Genomic DNA, 10327 nt, shown 5'->3' with positions numbered 1-10327 from the left:
TGGGTTTTTTTCTTTTTCTTTTTCTTTTTGTGCTAGGAATAAAACTCAGGGTCGGACACTAAAGATACAGTCTATGACTGAGAGACATCCTAAGGTTTTCTTAAAAATTTCAGGCTTCTGAAACTGAATCCCTCTCTCCAAAGCAGCCATTGAACCAACCTGGGTATCAGTATCCAAGCCATGCTCATCTGGCCATTGCAGGCTCATCCACATTACCTAAGGGTCACATTCTCAATAATAGGACAAAGGCTGCTGGGATTGTGAAAAGTTCCCATAACTATTCTGAGCTGCCAAGAATTGGCTGCTCTCTGTTCTTGTGATCTCTTTTCTTAGAATACCTTCCAGGGGTTTCTCCAGTAAACAAATTGGGGTCAGGCAGTAGTGGCAGCATGGCAAAGTAGAAAGCATGCCAGAGAACAAGCCAGGCTGAGGCACCTACTAGTTGACTGGTCTTGGGGGAGCTACTTGACATCCCTGCACATTGGTTTTGTCTGCAAAATTAGACTATTTGTATATTAATGTGGAGTTGAAGTATAAATGTCTCCAAGCTATTTTCAGCAAGGCTTCAAGTTTTGTAGATGCCACATTCTCAAGCTGAAGGTGGCCCCATGCTGTGTGTTCTTGCCCTGTGACAATATGCTTTCTGGCCGGGTGTGGTGGCGCACACCTTTAATCCCAGCACTTGGGAGGCAGAGGCAGGGGGATCTCTGTGAGACAGAGGCCAGTCTGGTTTACAAAGCGAGTCCAGGACAGCCAAGGCTAACACAGAGAGACCTTGTCTTGAAAAATCCAACCAACCAACAAACACCCCAAAAGACAATATGCCTTCTGGCAAGTCATCAAGTCTCTGAGGCTTATGGTTCTAGAAGAGCTAAGGTGAATGGGGTGAAGGTATGTAGTTTGGTGCAAAGAGAACGTGGGATGTACTGATAGAAAATTTTAGACAAGCTTCCTTCTGGTGAGAGCTCACTAAAGCAAGTTTCTTGATCGACCCAGAGCTCATGTGTGGTGGCATCATTTACAAAGAAGCACGTGACATGTCAGAAGAGCTCAAGATGATTTCAAGAATGGGGAGGGGAGCACTTTATTTGCAAAGAATAAACCGTTAATTTACACAAACTTACATCCCTGTTTATATACATTATATATAGTTTATATACACAGTATCTCACACAAGATGCTGATCCCCCAAAGCAGCATTGGGCCTGCTCCAGGCCATTCTCCCCTTACCCCCATCTCAGCTGGAAGCTTTTTGAATAAAGAGATGACGCATCTCACCCTCTCCTGGAGAGAGCCCTGAAATGAGTTAAGAAAACAAATCAGGTTCTGTGGTGCACATAGTCTAGGGAGGCCCCAGGCAAGGGTGGGCCCTCAGGCAAACCTAGGGAGGTTTAAAAACTGCCTGGCTCAGGGCCAGTCTAGAGGCTTCCAGCCCAGAGGCAGGAGCTGCACAAATATCTTGGGGGAGTATGTGTAGGGAGGCAAGTTCTGATGAAGACTGTAGCCATACTCTCTGCTGGACAGGCTCCCGGAGGGAAAGAAACACTTCTAGCCTTGAGTCTGAGGGTGTATGAAAGAGGAGGCCCCATGAGACAGGCTGCTGTGCCTCTTTCTCCTGCCCAGTCTGGAGGTGGGGGGCCTGCTCCCTGTGTCCTAGGAGGGCCCCTTTCACTGTCTGGACATCAGTTTCACATGAGGAACAGAATGGATGTAGGTTGGGCCACATTCCTTCTAAAAGCCTTTCTAGGTCAAAAATTTCTCTAAATCCATTTGCATCCACTAGATGATGGGTAACATGCAAGCACTCCCCTGAGGACCACAGCCCTTGTTTGTCTCTAGGGTCCTTAGCCTTTTCTTACTAAGCTACAGAGATTTGGCACAGGATGGATACAGGGGCAACTAAAGCAAATGCTACATCTTCCAGGGAACCGTAGGCAAATAACATCCGCATATTGTGCCTGCTTGGCTCCTAAAGTTCACGCAACTGGTAGAGGCTCCTGCCATGCAATTTTCTTTCAAACCTGTTATCTGCTTACCCAAACATGTCCTTATTCCATTCTCTATGCTAACCTTGGGGGTAACTTCACATCATAACAATTCCACACTGTAAATCTCTATCCCTAGTCTCCTATCAGTAAATGCTTCACCACTTTGCCAAGGACCACAGCACACCAGGCCTCCCTGCTCTCTGCTATTTCTTCCCCTCCAGTCCTCTTCCTCTAAGGCTCCTTGGGAGGGTTCAGAAGGAACAAAGGGTAGTGAGAAACCTATGATCTTCATGCGCGGATTGTGCAATGGGGTTGGCACGTCCTGCAGGGGCACAGTTAGGAAACTTTATCTACCTCCCTGCAGCCATATGCTTTAGCCTGGTCCTCTCAGACTTTCTGTCCATTCTTGAGAGACTTTGGCAACAGCAAGGTCTTTGTAATATGGCATAAGGAGAGTAGGAGTCACATTTGACTACAGGAAGCAGACTGGTTCCCAGAACTAGTGATAGGGTTGGGAATGTAAGGTCTTGCCCTGCAGCAGCTCCTTGTGTGGTAGCCACTGCTTTAATCCGATGGGTGAAAGATCACGAAGGCTGCCAGGTCTGTGAGATTCAGAGCTCAACTGGAAGATTCTTCTCAAGACAGGAACTTATAAGGTTGATCATTGGGCTGTTTCCCAAGAAAACACCCAAGTCTTCTTCCACAGAGCCCCTGGCAGCCCAAAGAATAGGCAGTGCCACCAAGTAATAAAAATTGGGCATTGCTAGGTTTCCCCCTAGGACCCCCGCAATGAGGTCAGTTCCATATTATCACTTTTATTTTTCTTTCTGGACCCTGAATGCCACACAGTGCTGTGGTAAGGGACTAGCTTGGGAGTCAGACCTCACTAAAGGCTAAGGTCTCTGACTTATACTGGCTGAGATGTTATCAAAGCACTTTATCTCTCTCAGCCTTACCTATACAATGGGTAACTGTGATATTCTCTGTCCCCTCTTTTTCAAAGGAAGTAATAACAGAGGAAATAACCTTCAAATGCTAAAGAGAGGGTCTCTTAGTTCCTGCTACCACTGCTGATTGTTCAGGGCCTTTTGAAGTCAGATGCATATCCAACGCTCACCTCACTTCTGGTTATAAGGCTTCATTAGCATTAGACACAGGAGCCTTGGCATGCCATGTCTTGCCCTGACCCTTGAAGGACCAAGCAATGTGCCTACTTGGAAATGGAGATACAGCTGAGAAATTAGTACCTGTTGTTTTTGATGACTTTCAGGGATGTATTCCCCATCTAGTCAAAAAGAAAAACATTTCAGGAGCAAGAGGAACAGGCTGTACAAGGTTGATTCTTTCAGCTTTGGGCTGTGCCTGGCACCCTGAAGCCAGGGAATTGGAAAGGAAGTTGACAAATAATCCTAGCATATGACAATGTAGGAAGATTGGTGGAGGTGTCTTTGGATCCAAACTAGGGGTCAGAGCCCTGCCTAATAGCCAGACAGCTGGTTTCCCTCGAGCCTGGCTCTAGGAGAGCAGCCCAGACTTCTATGGTGACAGTACTCTGTTTCTGAAGAAAGACTGAGCTAGTGGGCCACAAGCTGCTGTTCTTTCAGATAAGACCTGACCTAATGACCACTTGTGTTCCAACAAACATGGACAAAACTCCCTGTTCTATGCCTATTTCTCCCCCTTTCTGGTAAAGGTAGAAAAGCTCTGCTCTGCTGATATCCAGGGGAGTCTAGGGTTTGGGGATTCAGGAATCCACTGTGGCAGCAAACTGTGGAGTGCCACCTATATATTCAAACTCCAAGGGGCTTTTGGAGGTTATCCAGTTTAACCATCTGTTCCCAGACACAATTTGATTGGAATTAGATGAGGAATAATTGCAATGCCTAATCAATGGGAAATTCTTTGTGCCCAAGTAATTTAAAGACTACAGCATGAAGCACCTGTCTCAGACAGAGGTAGGCACTGTGGAGAAAGAAGATAGAATTTCTAGTCAGTCTGGGGAGGGTGACGGGTGGGAAGATTCCAGGTTGTTTTCTGAGAGTGGAGCATAGCTGTAAACAAAGTGGGACATGCCTGGCCCCAAGTATAGACTCAGATTCTTACATAGGCAGGGTTGTGGCCATTCCTGTAATGATTCCAAGGCAGAGCAAAGTTCTCAGCTCTGGAGTCCAGCAAGCTGCCTCAGTGTACCTTGTAGCCTGAGTAGGATGTTTCTCTGAGCCTCTTGTAGGTCATAGTGCAATGCAGCAAGAATGCCTCCTCTGCCAAGGATGCTTGCTTGGCAGGTTTTGCCCAGGTCTCTGCCACAAGCATTTGCCTTCTTCTGACCTGACCCTCTCCTTAAGTTGCAACCTAAAGCCACTCCCAGCCAAGAGAGAAGCAGCAGCACCCCCTTCCCCCAGAGTCAGATGGTCACCCCTAGAATCTGGAGTGCACCTTTGCTTTTTGTGGCCTACTGTCTTGGATCCTCAGTTTAGTGCAACAAATGATAAATCTGATGAGGGACCTAGGGGTTGAGGAGTCACCATAAGCCAGTCAGTCAGTCAGCAGGGAGCCTAAGAAGGTTCTGCTTCTTGAAAACCCTGGGGCTCCATCAACTGTCCTGGCAGCTCAAGGTTGTTCAGGGAAGTCACGTAGGCCTTGTCATCCTGGAGTCACTGGGGAATAAATAGCACTGGGGCATTTCTCTCTGTGGTTGCAACGCCAATATACCTCATTCTGCAGCAGCACTTAGAGGTTCTGGGAGTCCTGGCTCCCAAACCTGGGGCAGGGGGCATGGACCAGGATGGAATGGGAGAATCTAGGATGCAGGGGCTTCACCCAGCCTGATGGCCCCGAAGAAGGTGGTGTGCTTGCTCATATTGATAGAGATGTCGGCATGTACCATCTTCACGGCAATTTTCTGCCTGGCCTTGAGGAGGCACACGCCCGCAGTGTAGCAAGTATTGTAGTTGGTCTTTCCTGTCTCAATGCTGCGGGTGCACTGCAGGAAGGGTTTCTCATCCACCACCACCTCATAGCTGGCAAAGTCAGTGAAGTTGATGTAGTAGACCTGGGTGAGAGGCAACGAGAAGGGATTGGGGGAGAGAGGAAAAAGAGGGCGGGGCCCTCCCCTGGTGAGCAGATACAACCTCCTCAGATGAGCTGCCAGCATACCCTGTGCAGGGGGCAGTGCCACCCGAAAGTGTGCCTGTTGGTCAAGAGGAACAGCAGGGTGACAGGATCACTCTGCCCTTCCCCTACTCCCATGGGTTCTGGGGGCTGAGCAAATCTTTCTGACAGACTGCCTTAGCCCAAGAACTGTGCCTTATTTGCCATTTCACTGGCCCCCACTCCCTCCCTAGCCCTGGCAGGAAGCTACGCTTTGTACACCTTGGGTGCTTAATCACTGCTACAGTTCCCACACTCTGAAGCCCCAGGGAGGTCACAGTAATGACTTCCCATGTCTCTAGCTTGTGAACAGAAGCTTCCCGAGCTTGCAGCGATACTCTTCTGTTCCGCGCACCTCTCCTGGACTCAGCATGCCTTGGCCTTCTAGCTTGCTGACTTAAAGAAGTGGCTCTTGAGAGATGGCGAGTGATAATGGGTACAAATCCTAGGCTCCTAACTTCATTCTGTGGCCAGGAGGAAGGATGAACCCATGGCCTGGCCTCATGGAGGCTTTCTTAGCTCATGTGGGCCACTCCTAGTCCTCTCCCGAGTCCAGAAATCTAATTTCCTCCCTTCATTACCTTTTGTCAGCACATCCCACCCTGAGCTTTGATTTTTTTTTCACCACTGCCAAATGGAATTTAGCCCACAGGATATTGGGGTTATGTCCACATGCCCCCACAGGAGTGGGGACTTTCCTTCATTTGACACCTTAAATCATATAAAAATGACCCCATAGGCTCTTAGATTGGAAACAGCATACTTAAGTGCCACATAATGTCTTTGGTCAGCACTGAGCTAGGAAAGGATATTCTGTGCCAGACAGGTGCTTGTTAACCCAACATTCTTGTCGCTTTCTCTTGAGAGACATTTGTTGATTCCATAGTCCTTCTGTTTATCTCCCTGTTTGCTGCCTGCCTCCCAGAAACCAAGACCTCAAGGCTTATCTACTTCTAGCTCTGAGGAGAGCCCCGATGGAGGCACACAATGAGGCATGGAAATGGATGGCCACTGGCAGACCTGTGGGGGAGTGGGCCCAGGGCAGGAAAAGGGCGGAAGTGGAGGGGGAGAAAGATCTGGGAGAAGGACATCAAGAAGGAGGCAAGAACAACAGAAACAGACACAAACAAGTGGGAGAAAGAGGAAGGGAAGATAGTCAGGAATCGTTTTGAGGTAGAGAGAAGGTCCACAGAAGCACTGTCCATTACCACGCCCAAGCTAGCAGTGTTGTGGGGAGGGGTCTCTGCAGTTCTGGGATGTAGTTTCAGAAACTTAGAGCAAGGTCAGGTCCGTCTGTGGAACCAAACAATTCAGAGGGGGAAACAAGGGCCTGGGGCCTTGCAAGAGGGAATGAGACAGCAGCGTGTGGGAGGGGCCTCTGCTCGGGGTTTTCTAAGCAGGGAAATGAACCAGGTTCCCTTGGTTTTTCTTTCCTCCCTTCAACTCCCTCCCGGTGGGAAAAGCCGCCCCTTGTCTCCAGCACAGCAGGACGTTAGCCATTGGATGGTCTTGGCTTGCTCCACAGTGCCCCTAGGTGGCCTGCACCAGATCTGCACCCTGGATATAAGAAGAGTTAGGCCTAAGACCGTACTCACTTCTACCTGACTATAGATGAAGTAGGTGCCGTCCACCAGTACCTCCAGCTCCCCGCTGCGGGGATGTAGCTTAAACACCTTGGGGTTCATAGTGATGCGAGACCAGTCATTGAGCACTCCACCTGAAAGATCTCAGTATGAGAGAAGGGCAGTCACTCAGTACATGTCAAAATAATCTGGGCAACAGACATGAATAAATACCAAGCAGTACACCTCTCCCATTCCCCTATCTAACCCTGGTGACCACAAAAGTTTCCGGGGCCAAGCTTTAAGAAGAACATTTGGAAGCAGGAAAGGTGTACGTTTCTAAAGAGGCTTCTAGGCCTGCCTCAGGGCCTATGGATGTGCGTGTCAGCCTTTATCCTTGCACTCTTGACCTTTTCATCAACAAGGCTCTTTACCTTCTAGCTGGGATCTGAGGTGGTGATGGTGGCAGAGGAGAATAGGCACATAACCATATTTTCTTTGTTGTTATGGTGACTGCACAGGCAAAATCCAGACACTGAGTGGCAGGCTAAGTCTTAGTATTCCATTTCACTTTCCTAGCACTGTCACCCGAATTCCTCTCTTGTCTCAGAGGTTCATGTGGTTTTTTTTTGTTTTTTTTGTTTTGTTTTTTTTTTTTGCCGTCTTTTTAATAGATTCTTTTCTACGGCTCCTCCACAGCCACTCCTTTCTGGGAAGCGTCCCGAGGGCCCCAGGAAAGCACTTAATCAAGCGATCCGTCTGTCTGGAGTACTAGATAGTGGTAGTTCAGTGTCAGAGATGATCACTCAGATTGCAGGCTCCATAGGTGAGGGCAAGCTTTACGATACTGGCAGGTGGCCTGCTAGGGCGGCAGTAGACCAAATGTGCCTAGGAGTTGAGGCACCCTTGGCCAAGCATTTGTTTCATAGCCCTAATTAAGTTGGGGGACACAAGCATAGGAAGAGGGAGGAATATTTCTCTTTCCATCTTACAGATGTGAAATGCAGATAGATGCTCTCTCCTACCATAAGAGGAGAGAAACTAAGCTCTCAGGGGCTTTTTCTCTCAGCCATTTGTTCTTCACACAAAAAGACTGTTTTCAACATCCATCCTTAGTCAGTCTGAGAAAGTCCGCCTCTGAGGTACGAGGAAAAGGAGGCCCTGGCTCTAGCACTTCAGTGGCCTGCTCTGCCGAGTGTGCTCTCACTGCAGCCTTTCTCCTCATTCCTGGTGGTCAGCATAAACTACTACTGGGAATTTGCCTGGAGGGGCTGGGAACTGTCTTGCTCTGTTATGGTAGTGGGAGCAAACGGAATAGCTTCTGCCATAGAGTGAACACTAAGGCCACCACTTAGCCACTCAAACAAGTGGCTTTTCTGTCTGACTGTGTTCTTCCGGGATGGATGGTGATTACGGCTCACCCAGGACCCTGGGTCTCACAGTGGTTGGCCCTCCACAGGGCTGCTAGGGTAATGTTTCTGTTACTCTGCTCCTATTTGTACTTGTGAGGCTATTAGGCTGGGTAGTCAAGTGACAGTCAAGAGAGTAGCTAAGCCCAGTGACTAGGGGAACTCCACACAGACAGTTTAGGACTGACTGCATGCTTAGAAGCTGTCCCCAAGTACAGGTTTTGTGACCTTCATTTACTGTTTCTGTTCTCCGCTCCTCCCTACCACTCCAAGCTCTGTAAGCATCTGGTATCTTGGCTGGCTTGCTGCTTCCCAAGACTCCTGGGGGTTCACGCATTTTAGGCTTTGGGCACCCTGGAGACTGGACATTATTTCCAAGTGCTGTTCTTTAATGAATGCTCATGTCTCTTTGGGGGAAGAAAATGAACCTAGTCTTTCAGTGGAGTGTACACACGCATCACTGAAGTAGCACAGCACAGTGCCAAGAGTCAGAGAGATGTGGTTTTGAACCTCAGCCCCCAACTTAACTACAAAATCTTGGCTAGGTAATTAGGTTCATTGAGCTTTAGTTTCTGTGGCTGTAAAAAGAAAAGGAGCATTGCAATACCTACCTCAAAGGGTGGTCGTGAAGGTTAAATGAACCAAAAGACAAACCATTTGGGAGTTCTAAAGGACCATGCAAACATAAGGCAGTATGGTTGATTTTGGTATTTCTAGTCTCTCTGGGACTCTGTTTCCCCACCTCATAAATAAAGGTATAACATTAAATCAGCATTTCTCAGCCCCATTAACATGTTTTCGCTTTTGATAGACATTAGTGCCTCTTACTTCCTGGAGACTAACACACCTCCTTCTCTGGGAAAAGCCCCCTCTTCACCCATTTTCTGCATAGAGCAATGAGACAAAACAATTTATTTAATACAGTCCAACTTCCTTAGTTTGCACTGTGAAAATACTTATCACATTACACATATTCCCATAGTGACTTTGACATAACCATCAAGACAACCTAGGGTAGATGATGTTGCCAAGTCCTTTTCAAATCCCACTTGGGTGGATTATAAATGTAACTTAGGGGATGATGACGTAGCTCAAAGGTAGTACCCTTGGCTAGCACTCGGCTCTGAGTTTGCCCCCTTGAATGCAAAAACAAAACTAAATGCAATTTGGGTGTAACAACTGGTCTTGGCGCAAGCAGTTGCTTAGGACAGCCAGTAGAGGGCACGATGGAGTAGGAAATGCCCTTTCTTTGCCAAGGATACTCAGGGACTTGGGAGGAGCTAGGCTGGCTGATTATTTGGAATGAAGGAAGGGAGAAACTCTTTGTAGGGAGAGACTACTTTGATTCTTACCATTCTTGACTTGAATTGCTGACCCTTGGCCCTGCAGATGCACCACAGCTGGCTGGGAGGAGGAGAAAAAGAGATTCATTGTAATGGCTGCTTGCTATGCTGTACAGTCCTGTGTTTTTACCCCTGGCTTCTAGACTCTTTGTATCCCAATTCTGGTCTCTCTCCTCGGTTTTGGGATATCAGTAGCTATATTTCTCTTTAAAAAAAAGTAGGACTTTGTAGCTCTACCCATGTCTTCATTATGTGACCTTCAGCAAAATGTGATGCCTCTGAGCTTTATTTCCCCAACTGTAAAATGGGGTTATAAAAATATCTGTCTGGCCACTCTCACAGGGTGAGATCAAATATAAAATTACCCATAAAGACATAAAGGACTGTGCAATTGTGTAGATTTATCATATGACTGTAGGGAGGATAGTTGCCGGGAGGGGACAAGGTGAGGCTAGGCAATAGAACTTGCCAAAAGAGGCAGACTGGGAAAATCAAAGACTAGGAAGGAATCTATAAGGCCATAGGGGGAAGCCCAGGCTGGCCGTGACCTAGAGCTAGTTGGCTGCTTTTCAAAGGCACACTGTTAAACCTCTCAGCTTCAGATCCCAGGCAGTCTGAGCACCCATCAGGCATCTGGGGTGGCTGGGAAGTCAGAGGTCGAGGTTCAAAGGCCCTACAGGTAGGTTATTCCACGGACCACTGGATCTGCCTATAGTGACCCTCTGACTGAGTAAAATGGTGCAGGCAAGACTGTGTTCCCTTAGCTAAAGGCACATGCTTGGGGCAAAGCTCTTCAATTTATAGACCTCCAGGCCAACATAAAATAAAGTCTCAGGGATTTTTCACAGGGAGCAGACTTCAAGGTGACCCTAAGC

At 47.9% G+C, this 10327-nt stretch overlaps 1 protein-coding gene across 4 annotated transcripts in view; it reads right to left on the bottom strand.

Annotated features, from left to right (window-relative positions):
- Positions 1 to 619: 619 nt before the first annotated feature.
- Positions 620 to 10327, bottom strand: part of Eda (ectodysplasin A) — a 388917-nt gene continuing 379209 nt past the window's right edge. The window contains exons 6-8 of one of the 4 annotated variants that reach the window (XM_051142162.1): positions 9462 to 9513; positions 6734 to 6855; positions 620 to 5040 (exon numbers count right to left, since the gene is read on the bottom strand). In XM_051142162.1, the coding sequence (XP_050998119.1) occupies positions 4789 to 5040; positions 6734 to 6855; positions 9462 to 9513 (426 nt within the window). In that variant the 3' untranslated portion in view covers positions 620 to 4788. Of the gene's footprint in view, positions 5041 to 6733; positions 6865 to 9461; positions 9514 to 10327 lie in introns of all 4 variants that reach the window. The other 3 variants (XM_051142163.1, XM_051142160.1, XM_051142161.1) reach the window with 3 other exon arrangements.

The sequence above is a fragment of the Acomys russatus genome, chromosome X (genome assembly GCF_903995435.1).
Source record: "Acomys russatus chromosome X, mAcoRus1.1, whole genome shotgun sequence".
NCBI lineage: Eukaryota > Metazoa > Chordata > Mammalia > Rodentia > Muridae > Acomys > Acomys russatus.
This window is presented reverse-complemented; position numbering and strand designations above follow the sequence as displayed.